A 13,977-nucleotide genomic window follows, 5' to 3' on the forward strand; every position below is an offset into this window, starting at 1 on the left:
GCAGTGCAAAGGCAACCATTAAGGTCATTTTTGCTTAATGACAAGCAGTACTCAAAATACAAGGGCTTAAGTCCACATTTCGCTTGCTGGAAGAAATTTCTGTCCTGTCTTATGTTCTACTACAGAGGCCCCAAAGTTCACCAAGGAGGTTAATGAGCCAGTGTGAGTGAAAAAAGGGCAGGGGGCGTTGGGCAGGGGTTGTTTCATGAAAGACTTTCTTTGGGGCAGCACCTGGGTGTGCAGCTCAGCCTGGGTGTGCAGGGTGAGATGCTCCAGCAACCTCCGGCTGCTCTCTGGGTATCAACTGCCTGGGAACTCCAGTCCTGCAGTGATGCTAATCCTCCAAAAGCCAGCCCAGAGAGATGTGTTGGCAGCTTTTGGGCACTGTTCATTGCCCAGGAGCCCTGGTCTGGTCAGGAGGGTGTTGGGATGCTCTTACTTCCCCCCTTGTAGAGGAGGAGGCGCCCGGGGCTGTGGAGGTTGCTTCTGTTGTCAGCAAGGCAATTTGGTGGCAGCTGAGGCTGGGAGAAGGTTTAGTCATAGCCAGATTTGTAAAGCCATGAGTAATCATGTCAGGGCTTCTTGTGCCCCTGCTCAAGATCCAAAAGCTGCATTTTAGTTTGATGACAAATTCATCTGGAGTGGTCAGTTTTGATTTGGAATCCAGCAGATCATTTTCTGACAGACAATCGGGTGAGAAGAGGCAGCACAGAAACAATCAAGTCTCTTATGACTAAAAATCCCAGTAGTGCCCACATTATTAGGCAAATTCCAACTTTGTCTTATAGGAGGAGATGTGCCTGTTGTTTCCCATCAGTGTTATCTTTCCCATGGAGACATTTACCTGTGGAATTGCAGGAGCTAAGTTGCATTTACTGCCTGGAGCAAGCAATGCCAGTGAGTTGCTACTGGGAAAGGACCTAGGAAGTGGCATTTGATGCTGACTGCAGTATGGAAAAATTGTCCTTTGTCCCCTAGGCCCCAAAGCATGCCATTTGTTTGTTTGTTTATTATTTTAAACTTATTTTTGAATGAGAGCATTATCAAGTTTTCTGCCATCTGTGCGAACAAACTGAGAGAAGGATGACTAGGGAGGGAGGTATGTGTGAGCAGCATATGGGAAAGTGTTCTGTGGAAAACCTGGGATGTTGGAGAAATGGTTGTGTTTATACCTGGTCTTCCCTCTCTCACCTCTCTTCTGGGTTTGGCTTCGTTTTGGGTTTGGTGATTTCTTTCCTTTTGTTCTGTGGCCTGTATCCAGATGCCCTGAGGATTTATATCAGGTAGCACAGGGCTTTTTCCAGAAGACCACAGCAGGGTCTGTGCATGCATTTTTCATATAATTTAACAGTTATGACATGCCTTGTAGGCTTATTTTAAACCTCTTTTCAGTTTGGCTGTATAATATTTGGCCTCTTTGCTGTGGCATAGATACATCACTGAAGAACAGGAGCTAGAAGGATCCTGCATGGAAGAGAAGAAGGTTACAAGTGAAGAAAATTTGCTTTTTTTAAAAAAAAGAAGACTAAGGAAAACAATTCAAGAAGAGTTGGACTCAACTTTTAAGGTTCTTAAGCAAAAACATCCTGTAAATTCTTCTGATTTTTTAATGAAGAAAATCTTTTGACCCTAAGGACTAGAAGTCAGTTTCTAGCAGCTGTTTCTGCACTGCCTAAGAGCATGTGGCATGAATAAAACTCCACAGTGTGACCTGCTATATAAATACAGGGGGAAAAAAAATATATATGTGTTTACCCATGCTACAGAAATCACCCCTGTGTAGCACACAGGGTCTCTCAGCTGCAGCTCTGTTTGCTGGCCATTGGTACCCTGTGCTAAGGCCACAGGTGGTGACAGTCATGTTTCACTTTTGTGGAAGAATGACCCAAAAATGTATCAGCTGTGCAGCTCCATCATCCCTTACGTTGCAATCAGCACTGGGGTTTCTGAAAGGACTTTGGTTCTGTTAGTGAAACTGGTGGCCTTTAGGTGCAATTGTCTGTCTCCAGACCCATCCTCTTAGCTGAATGAAAGAGATGAGTTTGTCCATGAAATGGGCTGCAGTATTTTAATGCCATGAAAACTAATTGGCATCCAAGAATAAAGACGGTCCCCACTAGCACAGCTAATTAGTAGAGCAATCCTCATATTCCTCATGCAGTTTCTTCTCGATTTAGAAGGAGCTCAGGCACAGAAATTTGCTTGTCATTCTTTGAAGTTCCAGCTTCTAGCATCAGCCAAATGTGTAATTTTTAAAAGCGTTTGTATTTGAGAGAACCCCACAGGATAAATAGTGTTTATTCATAGAGCAATAGATTGCCACAACATTGTGAGGCGTGGATGTCACTGCAGTCAGAGTACTGACACATCTGAGAAAGGAGGTTGGGGTGTGCCTTTCACAGCTGATCAAATGAAATGTGCCTTTGCCTGCAGTAATCCTGATTTAGTGCAGTCACAGCTCTCTCCTGATCTGCAGAGAAACTCACCCCACTTGATACCTGACTGCAAAAGTCCATGTGAAGTGACGCTGCTTTGAAAATAGAGCCTGACTTAATTAACTGTGGGAAGATGCTTGGATGCTCAGGCTGGCAAAAAAAGTCTGTGGGATCCTGTTTTGGAATCCTACCCTGAAGACTGAGTTGGATACACTCCAGCCAGTTCTGCCCCTACTCCTGTCAGGGACCTCCTGCAACACTTGCAAATCTTTGTAACCCCGAACCTGATGGAATCTGAAGCTGTGCAGGTGCTCCCACGGAGACCCTGCCGTAACTAATGGCAAAACATGCTATTTATGTGCCTGCAGAAGCAGAGAACACATAAAAGGCAAATGGCTCACTTAGAATTCTTTCTCATGAGCAGCTGAAGAGGTTGAGGCCAGGCTGAATCCTCACTCAGACAGGAGAGGACGTGGGGGCCTTGGAGCCAGGGAAGTTTGTCAAGCCTTTTGAAAGAGGCTCTTGACTTCCCAAAGCCAAGGCTGGACATTTCCAAAGAAGCATCTGCCTGTGGAGATGGGGCAGTACAGGAGCAGCATGCAGGAGGGGAGGTCGGGAGGTGTTGCAGATGGTTTGCCTTCCACGGTGGCCAGGTGACTGAGTTCTGTTATTTTGCAGAAATTGTAAACTGAATGCAAGGTGAACGAGGTGTCTGGCTTTGCCTCCTGGCGTCTCCTCCTGGCTGTCTTCTGGAGCAGGCTTCGAATGGAGCTGGAATTCCTTTATGCTTCCATTATACACCGATGAAGCTGCTGGTGAGTTTGATCTGAGCGCTGCGCTTGTGCCCTGTTTTCTGTCTTTAAAGGCTGTGTGGTTGTAGCAGCTTGCCATTGTTAATGGACAATAGAATGGCACACAGAATGATAACAGAGGGAACTGCCAACTTGATGTGTAGATCCATTGTCCTCCAGGAACGCTGGCAATTAGAGGGCCATCTGCTTGGCTCTGAAGACAAACAAAAGAGGAAACTGAAAATACACGAGATGGCCCTCTGAGGGTTAATGAAAACCAAAAGGACTTCTGGTCTTTGCCTGGCCCTGAAGGGAACCGGGTGGAACATTCAGGCTTCCTCTATGGAGACCTCGTTTTAACTTGTCATTTAAGCTTTTTATTCCACTAAGGGCTAATTGGGACAGCGGGGGCTGTTAAAGGAAACGATGTAAAACTTGATCTCGGTACGCTTCCCCTGGCTCCCCAGAGCATCATCACAGTAAATGAGAGGCTTGCCTGTGGAGATGGATGCTGAGAGCAGTGATTTCCCCGGTAGAGCTCCTGGGGAATACTGCGTCTCATTCCCTCCCCAGGTGACAGAAATACTGGGATTACTTCCCAGCCGTCCTCTGGGTCTGGGTGTACTGGGTAGGGGGAGGCTGTGAGAGGAGGGAGCAGTGAGGGGAGGGGAAGGGACAAAAACCTTGCAGGAAGAAAAGGCTGCGGCAGCACCTGAAGAGGCTTCGGTGGGAAAAGACCGTGGAAGCTGTTTAAGAGGGATGGGTCACGGCACCTCCTCCCTTAGGCAGAGGCTCGGCATCCTCTGACGGTGGGAAAGACCTAAGGATGATCCCGCATCCTCTGAGCTGGAGAAAGAGGCAGGGAAGCCCCGCTTCCCCCCTTTCCTGCGGGGCGGGGGGGGATGCACAGGGGTCTTGGAAGTATTGGGGAGGGCAGGAAGGGCGGCTGCGGTAGCTGCCGAGGAAGGGAAATGCAGCTCGGCTTGCCCAGCGTGTGAGAAAGTTGCTCTGCCCGGGAGGGGAGGGGAGGGGAGGGGGCGGCCGGGGCCGAGCGGGGAGGACAGGACGGGGGTGGCGGCGGTGCCGGTACCGCCCCCGGGGGCTCGCAGTGACGCAGCTCCCGGCGGGGCCCCCCGCCCGTCTCCTCCGCCCCCATCCCCTTTTAAACCGCGCCGGAGCCGCCGAGCGCAGCCCAGCCCAGCCCAGCGCAGCCCGGCAGAGCCGAGCATGGGGCCGCGGGCGCTGCTCGCCCTCCTGGCGGCCGCCGCCCTGGCAGGTGAGCGGGGCAGGGGCGCATCCCGCGGGGAAAGGCGGGGAGCGGCCGGGACACAGCCCCGCAGGGAGCGGGGCAGGGATGGAGGGGCTCCGCAGGGAAGGGGCGGTGGGGATGGCGCTGGGCGAGAGCTCCCCGCCTGCTCCGCCTTTATTTCTATCCCAGTGCAGCATCTCTGCACAAAGACTTCTCGGTGCCGTTTCGTTCCAAGGGTGCTGCTGGGTTTTTGCCAGCGGGAGGTGATGGCAAAGTAGCGGCTCTGCAGGTTTCACTGATAGGATTTTTTATTTTTTTTATTTGCACGCGGCGTTTAATGCTAAAACCCCGCCGTGAAATGAACCCTAAACACAATAGAATGAGGTGGTGGCTTGGCTCCGGAGTGTTTTATGCATGCTGACATTATTGCTTGAAAGAATCGGTGTCGTTCTGGGTTGGGTATTTTGGCTTTAGGTCTGTAAGAAGTCTTCACGCTTCTGACTCCAACAAAGAGTGTGAGGAAGTTGACTGCCTTCAAGTGCCTTTATTGAAATCAAAGAGGGAGGGTGGAATACAGGAGGACAGACCCCAGCACACTTATACCATAGATTCTATGGGGGTTCACTACCAAATATATTTTGTTTTTCATACCATCAAACAGATCAGGTACTTCTTTACATCCTTTGTGGCTGTAGTGCTTTCAAATGTTGAATTGGTTAAACATTAACTTCAAGAACTTTCTAGTAGTCCTGCGAATCAATATGCCTAAATTTCAGTGATCCTGCCTAGGAAGACACTGACATTTTGATGAGGAATGACACTGCACTGAGTCATCTGCACTGATGAAACAAAGCCATGTGGGGATTTCATCAGGGACCCACCCCAAGATCTGTTCTAATCTTGGAGATGCAAGTAAAAACCCTGTGAATTTGTCCTGCATTTATCATTTTTCATGGTATCCATCAACTCTCAGCACTTAGGCAAAATCAAAGTGTCTGATCGTAACTGCCTGGGCAGACTTGGTTCAGGAGGGTAAAGCAGAGCCAGGGCTCAGCTTTGCTCCGTGGGGCTGTGCTTTGTCTCCTGCTGTGTGTTCAGGTGCAAGGTTCCCATTCTGCCACGTGCTCTGGCTGTGTGCTCTGCTCTGGGACCCCGCAGTGCTCCCATCTGCTGTGTTCCTGCAAGCCCATGGGTGGGTGCCCTGCTGCCTGACCCTGCTGTCCCTGTCAGGGTGTCACACAGGTGACAGTGCAGAGGGAGGCAGCCCTGCTGGCCAGCACCTTCAGGTGGCAGGTGGCCCCAAGGGAGCTCTCTCCGGCTGGCGTGGGCTGGCACTGCCAGCAGCTGGGAAAAGTGGGGCATTGCTGGCTCCCCACTGCCTTCCTGGCAGAGCAGCTGCCTCAGTGTGTTATTTCAGGCTCTGGCATGGATTGGAGGCTCATTCTGTTTCTCCAGGCAGGTTAATGCGACATATGTCCAATACCATTTGGTTCTCCTGACGTTGTTATGATGCTCCCTCTCTGTCCATGCTGGCTTTCACTGTGAACCAAGCTCTTCTGAGCTTTTGAATGACACAGCAAAGGCAGTGGGTACAACCTGACTTTGTCTTCCTGTGCCACTGACAGCACTCAGGACACCCCCTGAAGTAGGAGATGTCCAGGAGTTTGTCTGCTCTGTGCTTTATCACATCCCCCGGGTGTCACTCACAGGTGATGTCCTGTGGCTGCGTCACTAAAAGGACAAAATCAGATGTTTGCCCAGGTGTTCTCAGGGGCTGGAGGAGCAGAGGAGCCTCCCCAAGAGGAGGCAGTGGAGGGGCTCATACCTGTGCTCACATGTGAGTGGAGACCGGGAGCAGCTCCTGCTGTAAGAGCAGCATCCCCAACACCTGTGGGATTGAGAGAATGTCTTTTTTAAGAACAGCACTTTTTTTTTAGTGGAAGGGGCTTTGTCTGCTGTCCCCATGTACGTCCATCCTGCTCCTCCATGCACAGCAGGGTGGGCTGCAGCAGTGTGGTCATTGTTTGCTCACTGGGTCAGTCAGGGAGCTCGGAGCCTGCCTCAGGCAGCGCTGAGCGCCAGAGACAGGGAGAGGGTTGGCTCTGTGCGGCACCATCTCCCCTCACACACCACCTGGCACTCCGGGGGAATGCTGGGGGAGGGATGCAGTGCTATTTTAGGGGAATCCCTTCTGTGCTCTCCTTGTGTGGGTTCCCTTCTCTGATGGCACTGGTATAGGCAGGGAAGGGGTGGAGGCTGGAGAAGCACATCCTCACATATGTGTTTGGGGGAGAGCACAGAAATACCAGGAGTCATTATTGTATGATGCTCAGCTATTATACTCTGAGTCAGTGCTCCAGGGGACGTCTGCTTCCTCTGCCAGCACAGAGAATAAAGGTTGTGCTGCTTTAAATAGTGTAAGGCTACATGCTCCTGTCTTCCTTGGGGTGGTGTTCATTCTCCTGATGCTGAGAGGTAAAACTGACCTCCTTTATCTACATGGTGTGCTACGTGTTCCTCTGTTTCAGGAGGTCTCTCACTGACCCAGCCAGTCTGAGGTCATGGTTGTGTTTAGGACTCTCCTGACCCTTGTAAGGACTTCAGAGCTGCGCCCCAAGCTGTGTGTTTGTGTGCTGTGGTTCTGCACAGTGTGGGAGGCTTGCAGAGCCAGGATTCAACAGGCCCAGGAGTGCTTCCTCACACCCCTGTGTGGCTGGCAGCGGTGCTGAACCTCACTCCTGGAAACCTCCAGGTGGATGGGAATTGACACAGTTTATTAATAACACACAGCAGCCAAGCTCATTAACCAGCTGGAGACATTGCAGCAGTGATGGCAAAATAAGGCAGCTCGGAGGTTTTATTGGCAGTGGCTTCTTTCCTAAAGCAAGTTCCTTGGCCCAGGTACAGTAGAACTGGTGTAAGGAGTGTGAGCTATCCCACGTGTCCTCAGGGCAGAGAGAGAGAGGGATGGGTTGTACTGCTTCCTGCCAGAGTAGTTTTCCACTGAGATTTGAGGGGGTTTTGTTTATTTCTTGCAATGATAATGGACCACTCAGTGAATGGAAATTTTCCTGTCCCTTCTGGCTCTTTCCATCCTTCCAGGAGCCACCTCCAAGTGAGACAGTATTTCTCCAGCAGGACTGGGACAGTAGCTGCTTTAGAGTCTTGAAGAATAGTCTGCTGTTGGCAGGGGATGCACCTAGAGCTTCTTCATAAGCTGAAAGATTCTGGGGGTGCAAACAGGCCTCGCTTGTTGGGTTTGATTTTCTTTTTACCATCAAGCAGGTGCAGCTACATAAGGACCTGATTTGAAGTTCCACTTTGGAATTTCAGCGTGGCTTTCTTTAGTGTTGCAGTTTTTGTGGGTGGGGTTATTCTTGGTGTATATTATTTTAGTGCTACAAGTGTTACCATGCCTCTTCTCTTGTACTGTGCCTCAATTTTACATGGCTTTTCCATCCAAATAAGGAAAGATTTAATGTGGAATGTGCCTGGTTTAGTTGGCTGCCAACCCAAAACTCAAGCTGTCTCATCAGACCTATTTGACTGAGGACTCCTGTCAGTGATGCTTGTATTAATGAGTCTTCTAATAATTGGTTTTTCTTTCAGGTGCCAGTGCAGTTCCAGTGGAAAAAGACCATACTGAAGAAATGGTGAGTAGCTGCTTGTCAAACCAACCTCAGAAAATACCAGTGATGTGTTCTCCATTTCTTTAAACTCTCAGGGCAGTGCTTCATGTTTTTTCCTGAGGGTACATTTTTAAAAGCTGATGGCTGACATGGAACTCGGGGTGCCTTTAGCTGTCAGGAGGTGCCTGTCTGCACCTCGGTGGAAATGGGAGCTGGCTCTTGTGTCAGTGTCAGTGCACAAGCTCTGCATTGTACAGCTGCTTGAGAAGCGATCAGAAATTGTGCTCAGTACATGTTCTTGTACTGACAACTTCAGGGAAAGGTGAAATACCTTCAGTTACCAACTGTGTAACAGACTTTCTGATTAGTCCTTCCTCTCCTGCTTTGGAAAGAGATCTTACCCTGTGTGATTAAACAAATACAATCAGTTGCCCCCAGACCCCCTGCACTGGTTGTTGCTGCGATCATTGAGATCAGCAAACACCTGGTAATAACCAAAAGTGGTTAAAAGATAAATGGCTCTATAAATGTTTCATTGTCTCCTCCCAGTGATCCCCACAGATTGTCAGCTCTTGTACCCCCAGCAAACAGGAGCACTTGTTCTCACCAACAACTTCAGCTCTTGAAAATCATTTCATACACAGGAGATACTTTGGTAGTTCTTAGAATTAGAGCACATTGTGTGGATTTCCTAAATCAATCCATTTTCTCTGCTTCCAGACAATCCAGTTGAATGTTCACTGCTAAAATCCAGGCAGGACTTAGAGCCCACACACGTGTAAAGGTGTGGATTGTATCCCTTACAGAGGACATAGAGGTGTTTTAGTGTATTGGCAGTCCAAAGTGCCTTTGCAGGATCCTCATTTGGACAGATCCTACGGGATAATCCTCATACTTTGAATGTGTGTTGTGTCTGTTTATTTCATAGGGTGTCTTGCCATGTGTTGTTTTACTCTCCTGTACTGAGTAGGGTATTTAATATTTAAAAAGGTGCAAAAGGAGCCCCTTACCTCTGCAAACAAAAGGGGAGATGAAAAGGCCTGTCTGTTCTCTTCCTACTGGTACAGGAGTGAGGGGCAAAGCCCAGATGCACAGGATTACTCAAAACTCATTAACAGTAGCCTGAACTCTGATCTCAAACAGGCTTTTCTACCAGCTGGGTCAGAAGTAAAGTTTCCATTTTTGCCATGAGGATTTTCTCTCCTGTTCTGTCCCTTGCAGGTAACCCGGTGCATAGTGGAGGTCCTGTCCAACGCTCTGTCTAAGCCCAATGCACCCCCCATTAATCCTGAATGCAAAGAAATCCTGAAGAAGAGTAAGTACAACGTGATCTGAACTTAGGAAAGGAATTCGGTGCATCTCTCATTTTCTCTCTGGTGCTGGAGCTGGTGAACTGTTACCTCAGCCTGTGTGATTTCAGTGCCAGAATTCTGGTTTCCTTCTGTTCAGTCTGTCTTGCTGAGGGAACAAACAGCCTGACCTGGAAATTGTCAGGGATTCTTGGCCAACACTTGTGGCCCTCTCCTTGAGCCACCTGGAGGGTCTGAGAGGACTTGACAAACTCTTTAGGTAACCTGAGAAGATGAAGCATAACTATTGCAAATCATCAGATTTCTTTGATATTTTTTCAGTCAATTAAAAAAAAAAAAGCTTTTAAAATTTGATAAAAAATCTCTGGTGTTCTTGGGTAGCTTGGAATAGATGGTTGTATTTAATTGTGAATAATCATCTGTGATGGGCCAGGTCTGTCATTCAAAGAACTGAACACAACCTCAGATCCCACTAATTTTTAATGGGAATGAGAGCTAGCTTGATTGAATACTAAAAATGCGACCACAAAAAAAGCCAAAGAAGGAAAATTATTCTGGAAATTCCAGGGTAACCTGTAAAATGCCTAATTAAGTGGTGTTAATTAGTTACTCTTTTTCCAGGCAGCCATACAAAATAGTAGCAAACAAATGATTTTAAAATCAGAATTAAGAAATCAATTCTGTCTGAATTTCCATGATGCTTTGGGAAGCCAAGTCATCTCTTTGAAATCACTTCAGGGGAGGATTGGATTGCTCCATGATGCTTCTTTTGTTACTGTAGGTGATAAAGATGACAGAGAGAGGAGTGAAAACATACAGCCTGAAGCGAGGCATCCCAAAGACCCAGCAGAGACCGAAAAACATCCTGCTGGGAGTGTGGAGAAAGAGCAAAGGCAGGCAGAAGAGGAATCCAAAATGTACATGGAAGGAGGTGATGAGGAGAAACTCGCTCGTGAGGAAGGTAAAAGCAAGGAAGAGGAGGCTGGGCACCACACACCTGCTCAGGACGAGACACTTCACAGGGAAGAAAAGAAGCACTACCAGGAAATGGGGAGAGAGGAGGAGAGGAATTACCACAGTGAGGAGGAGAGCAAAGAGGGCAAGTGTTGTGAAGATGTAGAGGCTGCTGTTCTCACCAAGAAGTCCCACTCTGAGGGCATGAGCATGGATGAGCTCCGTGGTGGGAATGATCAGAGCCCCAGGGGCCACTGGCACCTGGAGGAGGGAGTGCAGAGCCCTTACAAACAAATTCGGGAAGGTGAAGAGGGAGAGGAAGAAAGGAGTGAGAAATACCACCGTGAGTCTCAGGAACGTGGTTTCTCTCACCAGCAGGAGCGTGAAGAATCTGAGGAGAGTGAAGAAAGAGAGGAGAGGAAGGAGCCCTACAAACCCAAAGGTTATCGTGGGAAGCACAGAGCGGGTGACTCCTATGAAGAGAAGAGGGGCCGTGGTGGTGAGAGGGGGGAACCAGCGGGGGGATCACACCCAGGGGAGGCCAATCTCTGGGGGCAGTGGAAGCACCGTCAGAAACATCAGGAAGAGTCTGAGGAGAAGGGTGGCTCTGCTGGGAGCCGTGGGCCTGAGGAGCTGCAGGAGGAGAGGCCTGCAGGGCAGGGCAGCGAGGAGCACAGGGACAGCTGGCAGCAGAGCCAGGAGAGCAGGGAAGAGGAAAACAAGAGGCACCACCACAGTGAGGAGAGCGAAGAGAAGTGGCGTGAGGAGAGGAGACACCACGACGGATCACACCGTTCTGAGGGGAGGATGTACCTTGCTGATGAAAATGAGGAAGGGCTGGACAGGATTCTCAGCAAGGAGAAGCAGCGTCGTGTCGGAGGGAGACCGCGCTTCCGGAGCAGGGAAGAGGAAGGGTCACAGAAGGCCCATGCTCGGGAGCACCAGGGGCAGGCCAGGAGGCACTACAGCACTGAGGACAGCCTGGAGGAGGAGGAGGTGGTGGAAAAGAAGCATCACAGCAGTGACCAGGTGGAAAATGAAGAGGAGGAAAGATTTGCAGAGAGGGAAGAATATAGAGGCCATCTCCCTGCAGAGAAAGAGAAGAGAACTGCAGCATCCTACAGGCCTTTCTACCCACTGCTGTGGTGGAAAAGCCAGCACTTGGACAAAAGGGACGGTGCAGGGGAGCAGCTTCTGGAGGGCAGGGAGGAAGGCAGGCCCACCCTGAGTGAGAAGAGCCTTTTCCCTGAATACAATGACTATGAGTGGTGGTCAGAAAAGCAGATCCAGAGTGCTCTGAACCACAGGCGCACCGAGAAGAGGAATCCTGGCAAAACAAACGGATACGGTGTGGAAAGGCAGTACAACAAGATGGATCAACTTGCACAGCTTCTGAACTACAGGAAGAAGTCAGCTGAACTCCCAGAACTGTACAGCTCTGGAGAAGACCTGAAGAAACGTCACGTAGCTGGGAATGACAGAAGGAGCCTAAGCCAGAGGCCCCTGACGGAAGAGGAGGTAAGTGCACGGCAGTTCCTCTGAAAAGCTTGGGGGGAGCACATTTCCAAATCCATTCCCAAGGTAGCTGGGAAACTGTACACAGAAAAACACAACAAGATGAAGTCACATTTTGAGAGATCTTCAGTGATTTAAAAATCTGCTTTCTTTGTGGAACTTTGAGTTGGCTGAACTACCACAGGGCACAGTTCATGGGATAAAGACACAGCTCCTATCTGCTGCAAGGCAGGAAGGGAAAGGTTTTATTCTTCTTTGGGCCCTGCCTCTCCCTGGAGGCTGTACAAACTGACAAAACAAAGGTGCCATTGCAGCAGGAGCAGAGGGGGAGCTGACAAGCACCACTTGTGCTGTGAGGCTGTTTAAAATACAGAGCTGAAAAGTGAGTTGGGTGTTTAGAGGGAAATCAGCTGCCCATGAACTTCCCAGCTGGAATTGCAGAACAGAACCTGCATTGCACCTGTAAGTCCAGTTCATATGTGCAGTTCACACATAGTGAATCCTCTTTTTTTGTTGTTGGACTTCCTGTTCTGCTCCAGCATCCAGGAAAACCGAGCCCACACCCATCAGTTAGCTCCCATCAGCCAGAGCTCCTCGTGTGTGTCACAGTTCTGCACGGCACAGAGCTGTGCTGGGAGCAGTGCAGGCTGGGCACTGATTTATGCAGATGTTAATTGGTGGTGACGAGTCATCATGGTAAAGAATTGGCTGCATAAAGCTTCTGCTGCTCTGTGCCCTTGCTGCACACTGTGCTTGCTGTGGGAGCTCGCAGGGACAGCACCTGCACCTGTGACATGGCAGGAGGCCACCACTGCTAATGGTGCTTGAAATCTACAAAGGCGAGGCTCTAATTGGAGCCAGCTCTCAGAATTTAAAATTTTGATGCTTTCCCCAGCCTCAGTTCAATCCAAAGCAGGGAATTTCACCGATCTCCCAGGTATTTGCTGCACTCCTGTTTACACCTGCTCTGCTCAGGGACTGGGCAGGGGCAGGACAGACTCTGCCTCAGAAATGGCTTTTCCTCTCCTTTCCATGAAACAAAACATTTGCCAGTGCTAACAATGATGGGTAAAATGCTCTCTGTTTTCACAGGAAAAGCAGCTGGAAAACTTGGCCACCATGGATCTGGAGCTGCAGAACATAGCAGAGAAGATCAACAGCCTCAGGAGAGGCTGAAGGTGTCCTCGTGCTGCCCGTGTTCTGTGGTAAATTCACTGCCACTGGATTGTTGTTTGCCCTAAACCCAGGAAATTCTATTCACTGTCCACTCTCGTGTAGTGATTTACACAGCTGAAAGTGTCTTTAATTTGCTGTTATGCTCCTGAGACCTGAATGGCATGAATTTTAGTAATATAACCTTTCATGTGGGCAGGTATTTTTAATATGCTTTTGGAGATAATTGTGTTAGTGTTCTTCAGGAATATATTTGTCTGAGTTTGCAATAATAAAAACCATTGATCTTGGACCAAACCTTCTCTTTGTTCATGTGGCTGATGGGGTGAGCTGGATCAGGTGTGTAGATTGTGCACAAAATAGGGGTCCTCCACCACTGTCTTTTCAAAGTTACAAGGAGCTCATCTGTGTGCATTTTGTTTGCAATAGAGGGAAGAAGGAATTTGAAATCTCAATAATGATTTATTTCTTGTTTCCTTACTTATTTTTACTGCATTGATCAAGGATTATGGCACGTTTGAAAAGTGGGATGCAGAGTGGAGACTGTGTCAGTGTCACTGCTGGTGAAATGGAACCACTTTGGCTTTGATCCACATTAACTCCTCATGTGTTCCAACACTGTTCCTTTCTCAAGCTGGTCTATTACACAAACATGATTTTCCCATGTTGTTGTTTTTATTGTCACAGTATCTAGGATCAGCAGCCATCTAGAATGCAGAGATGGTGGAATCTACATCCTCTTTTATGGGTTGTTCACATAAGGAGAAGAGAGAAGAGAAACTTCCCAAAAAGTAGGAAAACAACACTGTGAAGTTTACAAGAAGCAGAGGTAGATAAAACCAGATGTAGTGTACCTGTTCTCCCAAGAGAAACCTTTAACTGCTTCTATGAAATACAACCCCTATTTTGAGCTAATGCTGC

General features: G+C 48.8%; 1 protein-coding gene and 1 long non-coding RNA gene across 7 annotated transcripts; one reads left to right on the top strand and one right to left on the bottom strand.

Moving 5' to 3' along the window:
- Positions 1–844: 844 nt before the first annotated feature.
- LOC147655121 (uncharacterized) lies at positions 845–4,365 on the bottom strand. 2 transcript variants are annotated; one of them, XR_015283816.1, is made up of 3 exons: positions 3,939–4,365; positions 1,561–3,440; positions 845–1,464 (listed from the first exon to the last, which is right to left on the bottom strand). It is a non-coding gene; the product is annotated as an uncharacterized LOC147655121 (long non-coding RNA). The 2 variants fall into 2 exon arrangements; XR_015283817.1 differs by having other exon boundaries at positions 1,756–3,440; positions 3,910–4,365.
- On the top strand, positions 3,114–13,353 carry CHGB (chromogranin B). Of its 5 annotated transcripts, none has more exons than XM_086879089.1 (5): positions 3,114–3,250; positions 8,085–8,128; positions 9,326–9,419; positions 10,196–11,886; positions 12,976–13,353. In XM_086879089.1, the coding sequence occupies exons 1-5, from the start codon at positions 3,220–3,222 to the stop codon at positions 13,057–13,059; spliced, it is 1,944 nt and encodes a 647-aa protein (XP_086735215.1). In that variant the 5' UTR covers positions 3,114–3,219; the 3' UTR covers positions 13,060–13,353. The 5 variants fall into 5 exon arrangements, with proteins under 5 accessions (XP_086735215.1, XP_086735218.1, XP_086735217.1 ...); XM_086879092.1 differs by lacking the exon at positions 3,114–3,250 and adding an exon at positions 3,838–4,035; XM_086879091.1 differs by lacking the exon at positions 3,114–3,250 and adding an exon at positions 4,007–4,084.
- Positions 13,354–13,977: the final 624 nt, after the last annotated feature.

This window comes from Cyanistes caeruleus, chromosome 2 (assembly GCF_971803275.1).
Source record: "Cyanistes caeruleus chromosome 2, bCyaCae1.hap1.1, whole genome shotgun sequence".
Taxonomy (NCBI): domain Eukaryota; kingdom Metazoa; phylum Chordata; class Aves; order Passeriformes; family Paridae; genus Cyanistes; species Cyanistes caeruleus.

What these genes read in the sequence shown, in the direction of transcription:
- CHGB (XM_023917555.2), top strand. Translation starts at nt 5,318, where the DNA reads ATGAAACAAAGCCATGTGGGGATTTCATCAGGGACCCACCCCAAGATC. An exon ending in AAGACCATACTGAAGAAATG is followed by an intron (nt 8,129 to 9,325) that starts GTGAGTAGCTGC and finishes TGTCCCTTGCAG; the next exon opens with GTAACCCGGTGCATAGTGGA. An exon ending in GGCCCCTGACGGAAGAGGAG is followed by an intron (nt 11,887 to 12,975) that starts GTAAGTGCACGG and finishes CTGTTTTCACAG; the next exon opens with GAAAAGCAGCTGGAAAACTT.